Raw genomic sequence first — 19,068 nt, 5'->3', positions numbered from 1 at the left:
ATTTAATGTTAAGTTAAACACTTAAACCCTCTACTTAGTAAACAAATACATATGTTCTGCGCTCAGTTTGAGTTCCTGTTTTTAGTTTATGTTAGAATCTCTGTATACATTGCTTGCTTGTAGTGAATTGATGACATGCTTTTATTTTGGTATACTAAGAATGGCAGACTCTTATTCTGATATGTCAGCAGTGTGTTAGCAATGCATTATGGGAAGAAAAAGAAGCTCCATAACTGAGTAGACTCCATTAGAGAACAAGCAGGCAAGCACATGGTGAACGTGTTTTTTGTAACTTGACCTTTTTTCACACCCTCGAAAGCAATGGCTGTAAGTTTGAACATGATTCACTTGCCTCACAGCTAGAAGATCCTGTGTTCAATTTCCGCCGGGGAAGCTGGGGGCGTGTCCTCTCCTCCTCGTCATCAGTGCCTATTGGCAAAAGGGCCTTTCTGTGTGGAGTTTGCATGTTCTTCCCGTGTCCCCTAGGGTAGGGGTAGGTACCCTCACAAAAAACATGCAGTAATCCTGGTCTCTATACTGCCTCCCCCTGGACAGTCAGGGCGCCTGATGGAGGGGAAAGGAACTGGTTGGAATAACGTGTTCCTTCCACGCACTACGTCCAACCGGGGAAAGTCCCCCCTGTCAGGTGATAAGAAGCGTCTTGCTAGCTCCTCATGCATTGAAGGAGGCATGAGCTCAGCTCTAGGGTCTCCCTAGGCTGGCAGAGGGAGAGTAGCGCCCAGGATTACATAGGCAATTGGCACTGGGTGAAAAAAATGGGTTACAAAATCGTGGGATAAAAATGTTGCGAAACAAAAAAAATGATGACGCAACAAGTTTATGTATGACCAGCATATCATTTCATGTTATTGTGTTTATATTTAACTGGATTGGACCATACACGGTTCTCTCCTCATATACAAGCTGATGGATTTAAGGAAACCGACGGCTTCCCCGAAAGTGATTCACTATGACCGCTTGAAACCCTACCGTTCTTGCTTGGATGACCATCCAGTGCATGGTCCTTCGGCTCTGGGACAGGCGCAGGGCCCCTCAACTACAGGGAAAGTGGATACCCTTCCCACTCGGAACCTTATTATTTCTTATTTATATCAATGACCTTGCTGCTGTATCCTCATCCTTTACGCCGATTTTGTTTGCTGATGATACGAATTTGATTTTAACTCACAAGAATTTTGATTCACTCATTAAGGAAGCTAATTCTGGCATAGCTATGCTCTCTGATTGGTTTCTTGCAAATACGTTATCACTAAATGTAAAGAAATCCAACTTTATTGTGTTTACAAGTAAAAACAAAACATACTGTCATCATACAGCTAAGATTTCTATTGGTGGGATTGAAATGAGTCAAGTTTCATCCACCAAATTTCTAGGGGTCTTGGTGGATGAAAAATTGTCTTGGAAAGAGCACATACTTACAGTAACCAACAAAGTTTCAAGATCACTTGGTATCATCAGAAGAATCAGGGGCTTGGTTCATCAGGCTTGCCTCTTAACCCTTTATTACAGTTTAATTTATCCATATCTCATTTACTGCAATATTGTTTGGGCAAGTACATATCCATCTAATTTACACAAATTACTCATTACTCAAAAGAAATTTGTAAGAATAGCTACGACATCTAACTATTTGGCTCCATCTGCTCCTCTGTTTAAAAAACTATATTTACTGTCTATCTATGATATTAACACAATTCAGTCTTGCTCTTTCATCTATAAATGCACCTACCTTTCAAATATGCTTCCTACACCTTTCAAAGATTATTTTAAGACCAACTCGCAAGTTCATAATTATAATACTAGACAATCTGATAATCTCCATCCTCCCTTCAGCCGTACCACCCACAGCCAGTTCTCCATTAAAGACAGAGGTTCTTTACTCTGGAATACACACATATTTATTGCCAACTCCTCATCTTCACTCAGTAACTTTAAACATAGACTGAGGGCCAGCCTGATGAATCAAGCCTCTTCTACCATATAACGTAGCTTTCTGCATAGACAACCACACACACACACACACACACACACACACACACACACACACACACACACACACACACACACACACACACACACACACACACACACACACACACACTCTCAACTGCACACTAGGTATTTGTTGTTTTTCATGTCTTATGTTTGATTATTATGTTTAACTTGATTATTATGTTTAACTACTTGTTTATTATTTTTTAGGTGAGAACCCTTTATAAGCCCTTTATGGGTTTCTTTTTCTCACCTGCACTTATTTCTGTATTGTTTTTAATAATGTTACCTTTGTAATGTTTATTATTGTGCGAATAAATAAATCAAAATGTATACAGCAATCCCAGACCACCTAGCACTGACCTGAGCTCTGCCCCTACCCACTCGTCTGTTCCTCTGCTGCGGAGGCCTTCGGGGCGAGTCCCTCCTGCCCAGCCTCAACAGGATCTACGCTCTGACACCGTCCTGGGACGTCTGCAGGAGCTCCACCCTCTGACGCTTTGACCACTCGTTCAGGGAGGGTTGTACAGAAGCCACAGCGTTTTGTATTGTGATTCAATCCTCCCATTCTACAGACATGGCCTGTTACTACTGCCCTTTCCCCCGTTTGCCTGGCAGAAATAGATCTGTTCCCCTTATCCCTTACAGTGTGAGGTAATGCCCAAATCATTCCCATTATTACCCAAACCTCCAACAAAGATAAATCCCCTTACATTAGCTCTTATTTGCCAACTGTGTTAAATTCATACAGTGATTTTCTATGAAAACTAAGAGATATATGTCTTTTTTGTGTTTCTGTTTGCTACAGTTTTACACATAATTTTCACCTGTCATACTGAAGATTGGAGTCAATAAGGAGCAAGGCGCTCTGAGAACCGTGTTTGGCTGTCTGTTTACAGGTCAGTTTTACAAAACAGAACAGTAAAAAGCCAAACTATCAGTGGGTGTAAAGAAAATACAAGGACACAACCATGGACCCTGAATCTAAAACTAGTGCTAAAGTTGAAAAGGCTGAATCAGAAACTAGCAAGAGTTCATCCACCAAGGCTTCAGTCAAGACAAGATCAGAAGCAGCCTCTAAACGCTCTTCCTCTTCTAAGTCCTCTGTCATTGAGGCAGCCGCCATAGCCAGAGCCTCAGCTGAAGCAGCGCATACCAAGATTGCCTATGTTAAACAACAGCAGGAAATAAAAAAGCAAAAGGCTAAACTAGACCTACAAAAAGCTACACTATAGATGCAGACTTTGAGGTTTTGGAGGTTGAAGGGGAAGCAGCAGCTGCTCAAAGCTACTGTAAGTTGTGTTAGAGGAAGCGGCAGGAAGATGAGCATAGTGCAAGAAGCAAGACTCATGTGTTATTTGCAAGGCAGCCTGTGGTTAGGTTGAAAGTGGCACTTCTATTCTGCGATGTATCAGTGCTAGACATGATCTAGAGATTACTCAGAGACCACATCCTCTCACGCTGTCCTCTACACCATATATGTACACTCTGTACATATAGTGTTATTTCTTCTGTATTTTTGTGTTGATATATATGTTTATGAATTGAATACTAAGGACCTCAATGGAAATAAGACCGCAAGGACTTTTTTGGACGGACCTTTTAGTCAAAATGTTATTAGCTGTACTTGTGCTGTTCGGGCTCTCGCTGTCACTGATGGGCCTGAGGTGTTTTCTTTGCATGCTGTATGGGCATACCTGGATCCCTGAATGGGCCTGTTGGGCCCAGGCACAAAAGGTCACGGGAGCCCTCTAGAGAATTGGGCCAACTGAGACCCACTGTCCCAGAGCCTGACTGTGAATTTCAGAAGTTAAACCAAGTAGACCCCACATACAGATGGTCAGGGCTCGGTAGGATTTCCTGTGCAGGGTCCTAACAGTCTCAAGAATCGCCTCTGCTCACAAAGGCGATTATTACAGTCGGCTAATTAATTAAAATAATGCAAACAGAACTAGAAAAAGTTCTCCTCGGAGTACAGGTCTCCGCCAGGTGAGGTAGGTTATTGTGGCCTCTTGGTGACGCTATAATAGGCCAATGTGAAAAGGGTACCATTTCTTCCTAGGCCTTTCATTGAGGCATTTTGTTCAAAAAACGTGTCAACCTGCTGGTGGCACTATAACAGGCCAATGTGAAAAGGGTGGCATTTCTTCCTCGGCCTAGTGGGAATGTGCGTGCAAAATCTCACGGAAATCGCACGCTGCGTTTTGTTCAAAACTGACCTATCTTGCAAACTTTGGGAGCCAATGGTAGCCAATTAGGATGGAATATGAAAAATCGGACAGATCCGTCTTGATCACATGACTATAGAGATACTGTGTACTGATTTACGTGATTTTGGACAAAATCTTTAGGAGTAATATCAAAAAAGGTGTTTTGCAAAAATCGGCTCCCTGGTGGCGCTATAACAGGCCGATCGGAAAAATTCGGGGCAGGGGTTCTGCTATGGCATCCAGGGAGTGTGTGTCTACAATTTTGCAGCGACCGGGCCAACGGTGCCGGAGATTAGCTGCTCGCAGACAGACGGACGGACGGAGACGGACAGACAGACAGACAGACAGCGAGGTGCAAAACATAGTCCCTGCCACGCCTTCTTCCTGTGTCCTCTTAGTCCCTCAGCCTATCCCTGTGTTGATTGTCTGTTGAGTTCACCTGTGTCTTATTATTTCCCTGTCTATTTAAGCCCTGTGTTTGCACCTTGTCCTTGCTTGTTCATTGTGTAATTTTACGTGTAGTATGTCCTGTGCCTTTTGTTTGTATTCCTGCCTTTTGAGTAAATAAACCCCTGTGAATCGACCTGTTCAGCCTCTGTCTCTCCTGCATTTGGGTCCTACAATCTGCCCTGACTCAGACCGTGAGAGAATGAACAAGCCGTTTGGACCCAGCGGAGAGTTTTTTTTTCAGTTTATTAGTATCGTGCCAGTCTGAAGCCAGCCGAGTAGACCAACTGCCATGGCAGACAATCCGTGGTCTGCCTCTGCTTCTCGTCGTTCCTGCGCCTCTGTTGACCCCATATTCCCTGAGCCAGGCTTGGCTGAGACAGCTTCATCCGTATGTTGGGTCTCGCTTGGCAGACGTCAGGGGGAACCGGGCGAGGGGGTGTCATCGTCATCATGGCTTCCCACACCGCCAACGCTCACAGCTGCCGAGCTTCCAGGAGCAACTGCTGCCCAGCTCGCCGCTGCCCAGCACTCCGCTTCCCAACTCGCCGCTGTCCAGCATCCAGGAGCCTCCACTGTACAGCATCCAGGAGCCTCCGCTGTCCAGTATCCAGGAGCCTCCACTGTCCAGCATCCAGGAGCCTCCGCTGTCCAGCATCCAGGAGCCTCCACTGTCCAGCATCCAGGAGCCTCCACTGCCCACCACTCCGCTGCCCAGCTTACCGCTGCCCAGCACTCCGTCGTGGTCCGCCGTGGTCCTCCGGTTCCTCGCCCGCTGTCCGGGTCTCCCCTGCCGCTACCCCTCCTGTCCTGGGGTCCCTTGACCTTCGCCCCCTCCCGTGCCACTAGGCCCCTGCCGTTCCTGGTGGTGGTCCCTGTCTCGTGGGCCGGCGCGGGTTGGTGGCTGCCTGGGGGTTCTGTCGGCAGGACCCCGGCGGCTGTCCTGGCCTCGAACGGTCTTCTCCGTCCCTGCCTGCTTGTGCCCTCTGTGCCGGTGTGCGCAGAACCCTTCAATCTGCCCTGACAAATCCACCTGGTCTGAGTCAGGAGCCTTTGTAAACTTTGTTGAGGTGTGAATTTAAAGTAGTTTTAAATCTATGCGGGTGCCTGCGTGTGCTCCTGGTCAATTAAGTTCCTGCACAGCGTGCAAGGCCGTCCCATGAGCAATGCAACCCTGTCTATAGCCTAGGTCAGTGGTTCCCAAACGGTAAAAAGAATGAAAAACTATTTTAGCAGAATCTGTCTTGAAAGATTACGCTACAATTAAAACAGTTGTCTCCTACATACCTAATACCATTCGTTGATACATTTAAATTAATGTTATTGTATTAAATGTATTCATGTATTATGAGAAAAAAAAAGCAAAACAATAAAAAAAGCTCTGTACATACATTGTACAAAGCAAATAATGCTGTAGGCTACATTTAAAGACTTGGACAACTGCCTTAATTTTTGTTATTCTCAATTTCAATGTATACTTTCTATGGTGAAGCTCCAACAGTGCTCAATAAATATATATTATCACATAGAGATTTGTCCCCAGCGTAACTTGGAAAGAGTGCGACGAGCAGTCTCAAACTGGGTGTGTGTGTCTCATTTGACCCCTGGGTGTGAAGTGCCAAGTGACAATTCGGACGGGCCAACGGTTTCCGAGAACCGGAAAACCACCAATATCACACATTTCTGTACCTGTCTGACCGTGGGTCTGAGGAAGATGCACACTGTGTGTCGGGGGGATTATACAATGTGGCACTGTGGCTCCAATCAGACTTTGTTAAAAGTGCAACATACCTCAATATGTTCGTATTCAGATTTCATTGTGAATAAGAAGCATTTTGAACTTCCTGCAGTTCGAGCTGTTTGTGGTTGCATCACATGAACATGATCAGTTTGACAGACACCATAAAGGTCTCAGACGGGAAGTTACACAGCTATAATCTTCTCTGCTGCGATTGAGACAGTATAGGTAAGACAGACAGCTGGTTTCTGTGCTGAACAACAACATGGAGAAACACGCACAGATGCTTTTGTTTATCTTTGGAGTTTTTATGACCTCTGTTCACACTCAGGGATGGAACAATGTCCCTGTGGAAATGGGACAAGACATCTTGCTGAACTGTTCTCTGGATCAGAATATGATCATCTGGTACATGCAGCTACTGGAAGGATCACCCGTTCGCATTCTGAAAACATACACTAAAAGAACAGTGGATGCTGATTATTACAATGACACTTTCAAAAACAAGTACTCTGTGAAGCTGGGGAACAGTCTGTGTATTCGCAAAGGGACCCTGGAGGATTTGAGATTTTACTACTGCACAACAATAGGGAACAACAGTTCCCCCTTTCTGAATGAAACCTATCTTGTGTCTGGTAAGAATGACAAACTTCCTGACTTCTGAACGATTTGAACTTCAAACATTTTATGTGTTCAACTCAGTTCAATCCAGTACATTTTACCCCTTATAAATATGAATAATCTCAAATGAATTAACAGGGATCATTATTGATTGCAAAGCTTCTTAATAGTGTTTTGCAAATAAACATGAAGATGATTATTATTTTTCTAATTTATTTCTGTTGGGATTCATGACATGTACTTTTTATTCTTATTTTTTTCAGTGCCAGTGCCAGCCAAAGACTGTTCGGGGAATTTTTACTTTTGGCTGCTCATGTTCGTGTCCCTGATTCTGATCACAGTGCTTGCAGGTACAGTATGTACAACTTTTAGAAGGTCACAGGTACCCCTGAACTAGGGTTCAGATGTCAGATGCCATACCAACATTAAACCTGTTACAATACTTTTTTTTAAAATTAAGAAATACATAATTAATAACCTATTTGATCCCGTTGTTAGAACTCAAATTATAAAATACAGAACCAATCAAGTTAAGGTACAGGGTTTAATGATGAAGTTAAGGTAGATGATTTTGTAGGTCCTGTTTCTTCAACAGACTGCTAAATGTAAAAGTTGCTACGTTTTTTTAAAGGTTTAGCTGAGTTTTGTTTCTCTGTTTTTTAATACTTTTCATTGGTTCAATATTTTTTTAATCAACACACAGACATAAAGGGTTTTCAATAGCACTGCATGATTTATGGGAAAAAAATGCGAAAGCGGAAAAATTGAGTCATGCAAAATGACTCAATTGTAAATAATAATTGTAACTTAACGTACAGGATTTAATATTAAGTTATGATAGATGATTTAAAGCCAAGTTTGGGTAAAAGTCTGTTAGATGTATTAGTATGATAAATAGAGCAGTGTTTCAAATGGGTGCAGTACGTTAGTCCGACAGCGCATTCCTCCGACAGCGCAGCGCTCCGACGTTTCCAATACTAAACCCGAACCAAACCCGCAGCCTAACCCTAACCGCACGCGGATGCCACATAGTCGGAGAAAAGGTCTGTCGGATTAACGCATGCCTCCCGTTTCAAATGGGGATCCGGGTACATGGAGGATTTTTTAAATATATATTCTATTTAGATTTGTATTTACTTAAGCAGCTTAGTTTTACATTTAACATCTTAACTCTAGAGACTGTAGCTGCTGTGTTGGTTTTTAGCGCATAATTAATTTCCTGTGCCTTTTACTTTGTAAATGGTATTGCTGATGCTGACAAATAAAGTTGAACCTTGAACATTGAACCATGAACCTTGAACTACGGTGATACTTCAGAGAAAGTGGAAAATGGAAGAATTCATTTTATTATGTTTAATGATATTTTAGATCAGTGGTGTCCAAAGTCCGGCCCGCGGGCCATTTGCGGCAGGAGGACAAATTTTATACGGCCCTTGGCTTCATTCCTAAATTGTAGTATGAACTGCCGGCCTAGCCTGGTTCCACCCCCTGAATCGTTTGCCTCACATTCAGGGTTTGGTGACACTGTCGAAGGCGGGTGTTTCTCGGTTGAAAATCTGTACGACGAATCGGGATCGGGATAATCCAGTATGAACCAATTGCCAAAGAGTCCCACTTTGGCCATGCCCCCATCTCAGAAATCGTCTGCATTGAGAGGGCTTTCAGACTGAATAATGGAGTGAAACGAAATGAAAATTCAGGCTGAGTGTCAGACTACTGCTGGCCTGCACCTTCAAAAAAATAAAAAATATTTATAAAAGTGAAAGTTGCATTTTCCTCCTTCGCCTCAGGATGGCAGCACCTTCTCTAGCTCTTGCTTAACCCTAAAACCGAAATAAAGTAACAATAAAACGCCCAAAAACACCCAAAATCCGCCTATAACCGAAAATGTTTGCGCGTGCGCAAGCTGGCCCTTGGGTGTTTTCATATTTTCTAATTTGGCCCCCTTCGAAAAAAAGTTTGGACACCACTGTTTTAGATAGATTGATAAACGTGTGAATTTACTGATGAAATAAAAAACATTACTAGCCCAACACTTGTTTGCACATTGACATCAAATCTGAAATGTTATGGCCAAAGTTAAAAATAAATCTGCTCAGGAGGCACTGATTATACTTCTTTCACTCCATCTCTTATTGACAATGTTATATTCTTCAAAAGTATTGTTCATTAATAGCATCATATGCTAGCTATAATAATAATAATAATACATGACATTTATATAGTGCTTTTTAAGATACCCAAAGTTACTTTAAACAAACAAAAACAAAACTACTTTAGCTATGCTTTTTTCCTTCAGTTTTCTAAGGAAAATGATGTAGTCAGCTAAAGGGTGTACTTGGAATCAGAATTCAGGAAAGAGGAACTGAAGCCAAACGAGTCTGAGAACCACTGTTATAGAGAATATAATGTTGTTGTTGGGCAGAAACCTCTTATCTCCATATTCTAACGTTTTGTGTTTTTTTCGTAAATGAATGCTCTACTTGATCACACTACAGCGTCATACAAAAGCATCAAAAGTAGTAGACCTACACGTTTCGAGCTTGTAGATCTGCTACTTTTGCTACTTTTGAATTTGAATCCTGAAAAGTTACAGTTTTGGACATAATGAGGTTTCCAACCGGCAGATTTTTTTTTTCTTTTTGATGCTATTATTAACATCTGCCTGTTTGATGTGTTTGAAGGTTTTTATTTATCAGCTCGATGTCGCAACAAACCCAATCACCCCGTCACCCCTGGCATCTCAACTACACAACTAAACCACATCTACGATGGGGTCGGTGGACAATTCTGTGTCTTTGGTTCATGTCTTAAATGTACCATACATCTGCCATGGTTGTAGTGTACCTCCCAGTAGTTCATGCCTAAATGTACAGTATCATACATCTGTTATGGTTCTGCAGTGTACTGTCTGTACTCCAGCAGAGTTAGCCTTCCTCACCAGCTTGTTCACATACTACAGTACATACTGCTACTACTACTGTAACGTATCAGCTGCATGTCCGCTTGCTAGTTCACCTGGCCCTTTAGCAGACAGGGCCAGCAGCTGCTTGGTTGGGTTTGCATCCTGGTCTGCACACTTGTCTGAGTTCCCGGCATAGGGCTCTGACTGGAACTCCTGGTGACATTACACTACAAATACTACATATTTCTTTCTGTCTTTGTGTTTCAGATACGGGAATCTGGGAGGAATTCCATGCAAGACGAGACATCAAGTCACGTTGGCGCTGCAGTCTCTGAGCCCCTGATCCCTCCTGGTGGTTTCCTTTCTGATTCAGGCTGTGTTTACTCCAAAACCCAGCTGCCTGTCCCAACAGCTCCGGTACAATGACCCTCCCACACAGTGGTGGTCGATGTTACTGTGCAGTAGTGTTTGACGTGCGTCTCTGTGCCTGCTCAATCAAGCCATAACGGTTTGAGGAGAACCCTTGTGTAATATAAAAACCTGTCATGGAGACTTTATCACTGTTGAGTGTGGATGATTCATTAATCCTGTGTGCATCGATTAGCTCATTGCACCACAGGTGTGTCATCACAGCTCAGACTCTATATTCAAACTAAGGATGGTGTGACTGCTTAAATCAGCCATCAGCCACTCTAGAATGTTTAAATAATTTCTTCTTTGGCTGCACAAACTATCACAAGGTCTACTATTTTTCTCTCAAAAGGGAATACAAAAGCAACACTATTGATTAGACCCAAGAGACACACATTGTTGCCGTTTATCATGGCAGACAATCCAAATTAATCGCAGGTCAACGTTTTAATCATGTGTTAAGGTTTTAATTGTACATTTTGTTAAACAATGCTTGAAATGAATTGGGGCAACACAACTGAAATTAAAATAGATCTTTCAAACCAAGATCAACAAATCCTTGATTAGCCCGAAACGACGCTTAATGTAATTTGTGTAGGTACAATATTTAGCTTTTCGTAGCAGAGATGATTCTTGAGACTGTTGGGAATCAGAAAATGCCAGGATGCCCTTCTGACTGACTTGAGCCCTTGGGGCCCCCTATGGTACTTGCCTACTTTGCCCACAGGCACAACACCAGAGGGAGCTCCACTGATCTCATTCCCCCCTGATTTGGCACAAACATGGGATGAATTCATTCAACTAAATCATCATGCAACCAAAATGTGGAATTCCCTACCAACAGCCATCAAAAAGTGTGACTCCATAACCTCCTTCAAAAGTGCCATAAAAGAGGACCTAGACATGTCTTGATGAATTTAATACCCAACCTCAGGGCTTTTTGTGTTATAACTGTACCTTTTACAAACTGTTAAAGTATGCAATACATCAATTAATCAAATTGCCTGCATGGTGATGTACCTCTGTATGTGGGGAACTTTCGGTTCAGCTTCTGAAAAGTAAGGACCAACCCGTGGTAGAGTGGTCTATCACTCTTCTAGTGGGCCCCTCTGATCTTTGGGCTACCTGGGCCTGAGTCTGACAGGTACATTCAGAGATGTTTACATTTGCTGATGATGCCACTGGTTTGCTCACTAACAATGATGAAACACCCTACAGGAATGAGATTCTATTTAAAAAAAAATCAAAAAACATGAAATGTTTCTAAAACACAGGTTAAGTAATAGACTGTAGTGTTGTTGTAATGTGTGAAATAATACATTAGACATAAGTCTTTGAGATGTTCATTTACACGTTGAACTAGTAGCCCTAGCTGTTCCCCTGCTCCCATTCGTCGCCCCTTTGTCTCCACCCCAGCCAGGGTTGGCTGTTCTCTGGAGCTCACCTACAAAAGCTCCTTCTGTCCTGACAGTCATGGGGACTGGTCGCTCTCATTTGAAAGAGCAAGCAGAGATTCAATCCCTCTGTCTCCCCGAACCCATGTAGCCCGTTTGTTTGTTCCCTTATCCTTCAGTCATTTGTTTGACCTTCAGTTACCTTTGACTCATTCAGTTACTTTGTTTGATCTTCAGTTACCTTATAGTTGAACCTGTTGCTTTCTGACCAGTATTATTGAGTTAAAGTTACTTTGTATATATTAGCACATTTTTATTCATTATTGTATTCATCTGTTCATTCGCCTTGTAGGGGTGTTTGGTCTTTTTATTTGGTTTAACCACTTCGTTATTTGTTTCTGTTTATTCATTAGTTAGGTAAGTTTAGCAATTGTATATTTTTTCTTTGGTTAGGTTTAGGTTAGGGGGTAATTTTCTTTAAGGTAGAGTTTTTGCAAATGTAAACCGACACCCTGAAGTTTTTGGCAGATAAAAAAGAGTTTAAAATCTCTGTACAAAAAAAGGAAAATAAAATCAATTCATTTTTGATAGCGACTTTGTCCTCCATTATGTCACCTCCCCCTACCCTAGACAGGGGGTCGTAACATAGTTTATATACAGGAACCTGTAAGGCATTATGAAAACTGTACATTGAAATAAAAAAAATAAAAAAGACAAAACAAATAAAATGTTTTAAATGAACTTGAACAAAGGTATGAATGAAATACATTAATTTAAATTAATTTTAGAAAACAAATGAAAAACGTTTAAAGTTTGAATCTGTGAAATTGGAGGGGAAATCATTCAGATCATTACAGGTGCAAATACCACCTCCATCATGTTATCAGTATCCACCAAGATTAACATTCTTAACAATTAACATATTTCTGTCTGCAAAGGAAAATAAATGAAAATAAAATCCACTCCGATGACAGTTTATTTTACAAACGCAGAGTACATATATTATTACATTACATACACTGTACAAATACATCCAGAGCCATGTTCCTGTGCTCACACTAGCGCTGATGATACCCCAGTACTTGATATTAATGTTGGCTCGATGGATAGTAGAGGTCACACACGCAAGCAACGTTAAGGTTTTATAGGCCCCAAGTCAATTATTTACAATTACAAACACTTATACAGTAGTCATCTGGTGGTAACACAAGAAAACCCCCACCTCCCTGCATGGGGTTCCGACCCACAGGTTGAGAACCACTGCTGTATTATGGTCATATTCAGACTGAACAAGTTTGTGAAGTTTATGAAGAAGGCAGGCTCTGTTGTTCTAAACAGGGTGGTGTGAGGGGGTGGCAGAGGCGAACAATGAAGAAGCTAGTGGCTATCATGGCAGTTAGGGGTTAAGTGTCTTGCTCAGGGACACATTGCCGGGGCCGGGAATCGAACCTGTGCACAGTCGTATTTTTTGAGGATCTCGAATAATTGTATTTTGCATGAGTTGTATGAGTAATGGCAATTAAACCTTGATACAGTTGACATAGAAAAATTGCATTCTCTCTGATCTTTGCAAGGTGGTAGTGCATGGCCGTTCTTAGTTGGTGGAGTGATTAGTCTGGTTGATTCCGATAACGAACGAGATCCGGCTTGTTAGATAGTTTTGTGGCCCTGTGTGGTCGACGACTAACTTCTTAGAGGGACAAGTGGCGTTCAGCCACACGAGAAGGAGCAATAACAGGTCTGTGATTTATTTTAAAATAAAAAGAAATTAAACAAAAATAAAAACAAAACGATTCACAGGAGGCAGGCAGTGATCACCCCATGTGCACAGTGCACACGCCCCCACCACCTCGTACAATTCAGCAGTCAAAGTCTCAGTCTCAAGTCCCATCCCCCTGTTTAACCATCTCTGGCCACCCAGAGCACTGACAATTCCAACAGTTAGTTTGCACTGCTTGTGGTTAAGTTGAAGGTTTCACATCTGTCATGTATAGGTGCTAGACATGATCTACAGGCTACACAGTGACCACATCCTCTCCTCTCGTGCTGTCCTCTACCCCGCAGACAGAGCTGCTAGCTCCAGTTTGAAACTACCACCAACATGCACAACTCTCACCATTACAATGAATAGAATATTGATTTGCTGTTCTACCAGGGTGCTGGAACCTCACACTTGTTTATGCATTATGTGCTTAAAATTATCTGCAAAATATTAAGCAAAAATAGCAAATTAAAACAAAATGATCAATAATAATAATAATACTAATTTATAATGATCATTATTGAGGACCCATTGCGGTATATGAAAAGAAAAATGTTGGAAATGGGTGAAGTGGTCCTTTATTGTTTGATGTTACTGTACAAGATTTAATGTTAAGGTAGATGATTTAATGTTAAAGGAGTAGTTCACCCAAAATATGACATATTTTCTATCAATTACATACCCCATGAAACCTTGAATTCATGGACATTATTTTGTTTTTGTTGCATTCCTAATAAGCCAATAATTTGATGACCGGGTCATCGGTCAGTAGGACACTCTCCTACCGACTCTGCCGGTGATCAAATTATTGGCTTTGGAATGCAACAAAAACAAAATAATCTCATGGGGTGTTAATTAATAGAAAATAAGTATTTTTTTTTTTACAGTGGTTAATGTTGACGTACAGTTACTGTAGATGTGTGTGTATGATATATAATTATTTTTCTTTTCTTTTTTTGCACAGTAACATGGAGGAGCAGCAAGCTTTTTGTTTTTGGTGCAATTATTAATATCTGCCTGTTATGTGACCCTGACAGTGACCAGTGACTCTTCTTTTGCTTTGTCTTTTGCTTCACAGAATATGATCTCCAAGACAGCTGTCAAAACCTCTGTGTTTGTTTGTTTGTTTGTTTGTTTGTTTGTTTGTTTGTTTGTTTGTTTGATTCATTGATTGAATACTTTTAGTAGTAGTTTTAACAAAGGTTATCCTAAAAGGATAACACAAAAAAACAGGGGCTTGTTTCCGTTGTACTCAATTCATCAGCAATACATAATACATACAAGAATGTAAAATAAAAGGGGGGGGGGGGGGGGAAGAAGTCATAGTAACTATACTAAGTTGTCAAAATATTTAACAAGTCATGCTATATTATGTTGTCAAAAAGAAGAAGACAGGCAAGCACAATAGTCAGCACCATAGGCGACAGGAAAGCACCATAGAAAACAGGGAAGCACCATATAGACAGCTGGTAAGCACCACCATTGTAAGCACCAGAGAAAACAGGTAACACCACCATAGAAAACAGGCAAGTACCATAGTAAGCACCATACCAAACAGGTAAGCACCATAGATGACAGATAAGCACCATAGTAAGCACCATAAATGACAGGTAAGCACCATAGTAACCACCATAGAAGACACAGAAGCACCATAGTAAGCACCATAGAACACAGGTAAGAACCATAGTAAGCACCATAGACAGGTAAGCAGGTAAGCTGCCTTCATTGACAGTCCACAGAGAGACAGGAATTAGGGAGAGAGAGTCGGGGAGTGACGTGCAGCCAAGGTCCGCCGGGATGGGACTCACTGTCAGACATCAGAACCTATGTGAAACACATCTTAACCACTTGGCTATTGGCGCCCCATGGCACAGTATTTTTTTGAGGACCTCACATAATTGCATTTCACTGTTTATACCTGTATGAGTAATGACAAAAAAAAGCCTTTTTGATACAGTTAGCATAGAAAAACTACATTCATTTTGTTTGTACAGAGGCCTGCAGAGATGGTGGTTGCAGTGAGGCAGGTGTTCTTTGCAAGGCTTGTGGTTAGGTTGAAGGTTTCACATCTGTCATGTAGCCTATTGGTGCTACGCAGGATATACAGGCTACTTGGTGACCACATCCTCTCTATATAGTTCTGTCCTGACAGAGCTGCTAACTCCAGTTTCATATCTAACACCAACATGCAGCTACCCTCATCATTGCAATAACTAAACTATTGATTTCCTTTTCTACTACTACTACTACTACTACTACTACTACTACTACTACTACTACTACTACTACTACAGGGGTGTTGTATCATCACTCTTGTTCATGCATTATGTTAATGTACTTAAAATTGATATCAGCAACATATTAATAATAATAAGCACAAACATTTAGTTATTCAGTAAATGTCATTTAAATAAAACCTCAATTAAATTAGCTATACAATGTTACATAGAAGCAACCTAAATACATGGGTGATCTATTGTAGTGTATTATAATGAACAATCAAATATTTCAATATAATACACCTGTTTTAGAGAGGATGATCAAAGTAAGTAATACGCTATAAACATTGTCATGATTGTCATACATGATTTATAACGAGTGTTATAATGCTTTATAAGCACATTATAATGTATTATAAATGTAATTATAATGCATTATAGACCCGACCTTTAAAGTGTAAAGTGTTACTGTACATTTCCAGCTACTGTAAAGATCAATATAAAGCACACAAACGTGTTTTTTCTTTTTCTTTTTTTGCGGCGCTAACATGACATTTAGGGGTGCCAGTCACCAGTCGTCTATGACATATCTAAAACGTATCAAAATGTGTTATTGACTGCTATAAATTTTAAGTTAAAACAAAACAAAAAAACATGGGAAAACAATTTGTGGAGATATAAGAACACAAGGTATAGAGCGGCTAGAGCCGCTAAAAATATGAAAATGAGAATATAAATGAACACACAGATAGACCGATCCTCTTATAGACGGCTAGACTCCTGCAGAGCCATGCCATGAAAATAGATTTAGTTAAAACTGTAACATATCTCAATAAATTCTTGCTTATTCAGATACCACATGAATTAGAAGTGTCTTAAACTTCCTATATGAGTGAGCTGTTTGTGGTTGCATCACATGAACATGATCAGTTAGACAGACACCATAAATGTCTCAGACAGGAAGTTATACAGCTATTATTTTCTCTCAGTGCCATCGGTTAACTGGTTTTGAGGTTGATGTCACCATACTTCCAATTAGAAACTGTCTTGATTGCCGTCAAACTTATTTTAAAGAGGAAGGCTGATAATTCACTGTCATACCTCTATTGTGTTTAGATTTAGTACCACAGCTGAGAGACATCACATCTCCCCCCACTGTGATCTGGTCAACATGGAGAAACGCGTAGAAATGCCTCTGTTTTTCTTTGGTGTTTTTATGACTTCTGTCCACACTCTGGAATGGATCACCAATGTCCCTGTGGAAGTGGGACAAGACACCATCTTGAACTGCTCTCTGGGTATTAAAAAAGATGTCACCTGGTACATGCAGCAACTGGGAGGATGCCCTGTTCCCATCCTGAGAACATTCAGTGACAGGGTGGAGGATGCTACTTATTACAATGAGACTTTTAGAGACAGGTACTCTGTGAAGCCAGGGTACCGTCTGTTCATTCGCAACGTGACCCTGGAAGAGATGACATTTTACTACTGCACCCTACTTGACACCACCTTTTTGAATGAAACCTTCCATCTTGTCTCTCGTAAGTATGACAAGCTTTCTGACTTCTGAAAGATTTGAACTTCAAACATTTATGATCTTTAAGTAGTATTGCATTTCTAAATCTCAGTTCAATCCACTAAACTTCACCCCTTATAAATACAGAATGAAGAATCTCAAGGATCATTATTGATTGCAAATCTTCCAAACAGTGCTCTGCAAATAAACGTGAAGATTGATGATTGTTATTGTTCAGTTATACATTTTTCTAATGTGTTTTTTAATGTTTTTTCTTTTGGGACGAAACTTACTTTGAGTTTGCTTTTTCCAGCTAGCAAGCTGTCAGTGCCATTCGGCTCGCAGAAGGATTTGACCTTTTGGCTGCTCGTGTCTCTGGCCGTCGTGTCTGTGGCTCTCAACCTTATTCTGATCACAGTACTAGCAGGTCTGTACAACTTTTAGGTCATATATGTAGGGTTCAGATTTTCATCTAAATGTGACTTATGGTAAAATATGAAGTGAGTTTCACTACTTTAACAGTTTAGTTGTTAGAACTCAAACCGTTGTGTTAAAAAATACAGAACCAATCAACACCAGACTGAAAATAATTCTCCAATATAAATCTGAGAGCTCAGTGTAAATACACCCACAGCTTTGTGGAACATAATATGTATAGAGCCTGCCAAAAATCCTGAAGGGGGCGTCAACAAGTGTCTTTTGGTAGCGGCGGACATCTTTGAGGGGTAAAAACCAGGTTGACTTAACATTGCCCCCCTCAAGTATGTCTGCAGCTACTATGCCACGCCCCCCCCGTGGTGACGAGTCGTTGGCACGCTCTATATAATTTTATTCTGTCTGTCACCTCAAACAGAGTTAACAAATTAAGTTATGGTACAAGGTTTAATGTTGAATTAAGGTACAGGATTTAATGCTAAGTTAAGGTGGTTGATTTAATATTAAGTTTAGGTAGAGGGATTCAAGTTATACAAGATTTAAATCTTGTACCTTTTAATAAGTTAAGGTAAAAGATTGTTAAATTGGTTCAATTTCTTCAACTAGTTACTAAATGCTACAGTGGGTTAGGTAGTTCATTTTAGGTTTAGCTTAGTTTTATTTCCCTATTTCATCTACTTATTCTGTGATAGATGAATTCACCCTTTACTTATTTAACTGAAGTCAACTTGATTAACTGAAGTAAACTTGTTTAATTGAAGTAAACTTGTTTAACTGAAGTAAACTTGTTTAATTGTGGCAAGAGTTGTGTCTTCACTTATGTAACTATTTACCCTGTTGTTTGTTGACATCATGGATTCATGCCATTTTACTCTGACTTCGCACTTGTAAGTCGCTAATGAGAGCACAGGCTAAATGGCTAAATTGTACTTTTGTACAATTGTAATCGTAAGTTAACGTACAGGATTTAATGGATAATATTATTCTTAATTCTTTGGTCATTCATAGCATCATATCGTCGGTGTCCAGCCGGGACCAGCTAACTCCATTTTCAGTTTTTTTTTTTTTTTCATAAATCAATGCTATTGAACCCCCTTTACATTTGTGTAAAGTTTTTTTTTATAATAACCTATGAAAAGTATTAAAAAGCGCCTCTGACGAAAACTCCCAACTCCATTGGATCCTCAAACTGTCCGTCAAAAACAAACAACTCCCCCCTCCTCTCATGCTCTCCACTGCTGCATACTATATATACAGGGTTTTTGCCAATTGTCAAATATAAATACTACAGATTTAAAAAAACGTAATTCAGACTTTCTTTTTGACCAATTGTCAGATATAAATTTGGACAGTTTTCACTGTGTAATTTCAGCGTTAAATCAATATGCAGGATGTGA

The 19,068-nt window shown here is 40.7% G+C and overlaps 2 protein-coding genes across 3 annotated transcripts in view; both read left to right on the top strand.

Annotated features, from left to right (window-relative positions):
• LOC311059268 (uncharacterized protein) overlaps window positions 1-19,068 on the top strand; it is a 61,086-nt gene that overhangs the window by 23,739 nt on the left and 18,279 nt on the right. The gene's annotated exons all lie outside the window — the stretch shown is intronic.
• Window positions 6,632-12,571, top strand: LOC311059040 (uncharacterized protein). Its single transcript, XM_084076616.1, has 4 exons — window positions 6,632-7,043; window positions 7,293-7,379; window positions 9,714-9,805; window positions 10,202-12,571. Exons 1-4 carry the CDS (start codon window positions 6,674-6,676, stop codon window positions 10,358-10,360), a joined length of 708 nt encoding a protein of 235 aa, XP_083932742.1. The 5' UTR covers window positions 6,632-6,673; the 3' UTR covers window positions 10,361-12,571.

Source organism: Gymnoscopelus microlampas (genome assembly GCF_963454915.1).
Source record: "Gymnoscopelus microlampas genome assembly, chromosome: 13".
Classification (NCBI taxonomy): Eukaryota; Metazoa; Chordata; class Actinopteri; order Myctophiformes; family Myctophidae; genus Gymnoscopelus; species Gymnoscopelus microlampas.
Note: the sequence above shows the minus strand (reverse complement) of the source record. Positions and strands in the feature narration are given on the sequence as shown.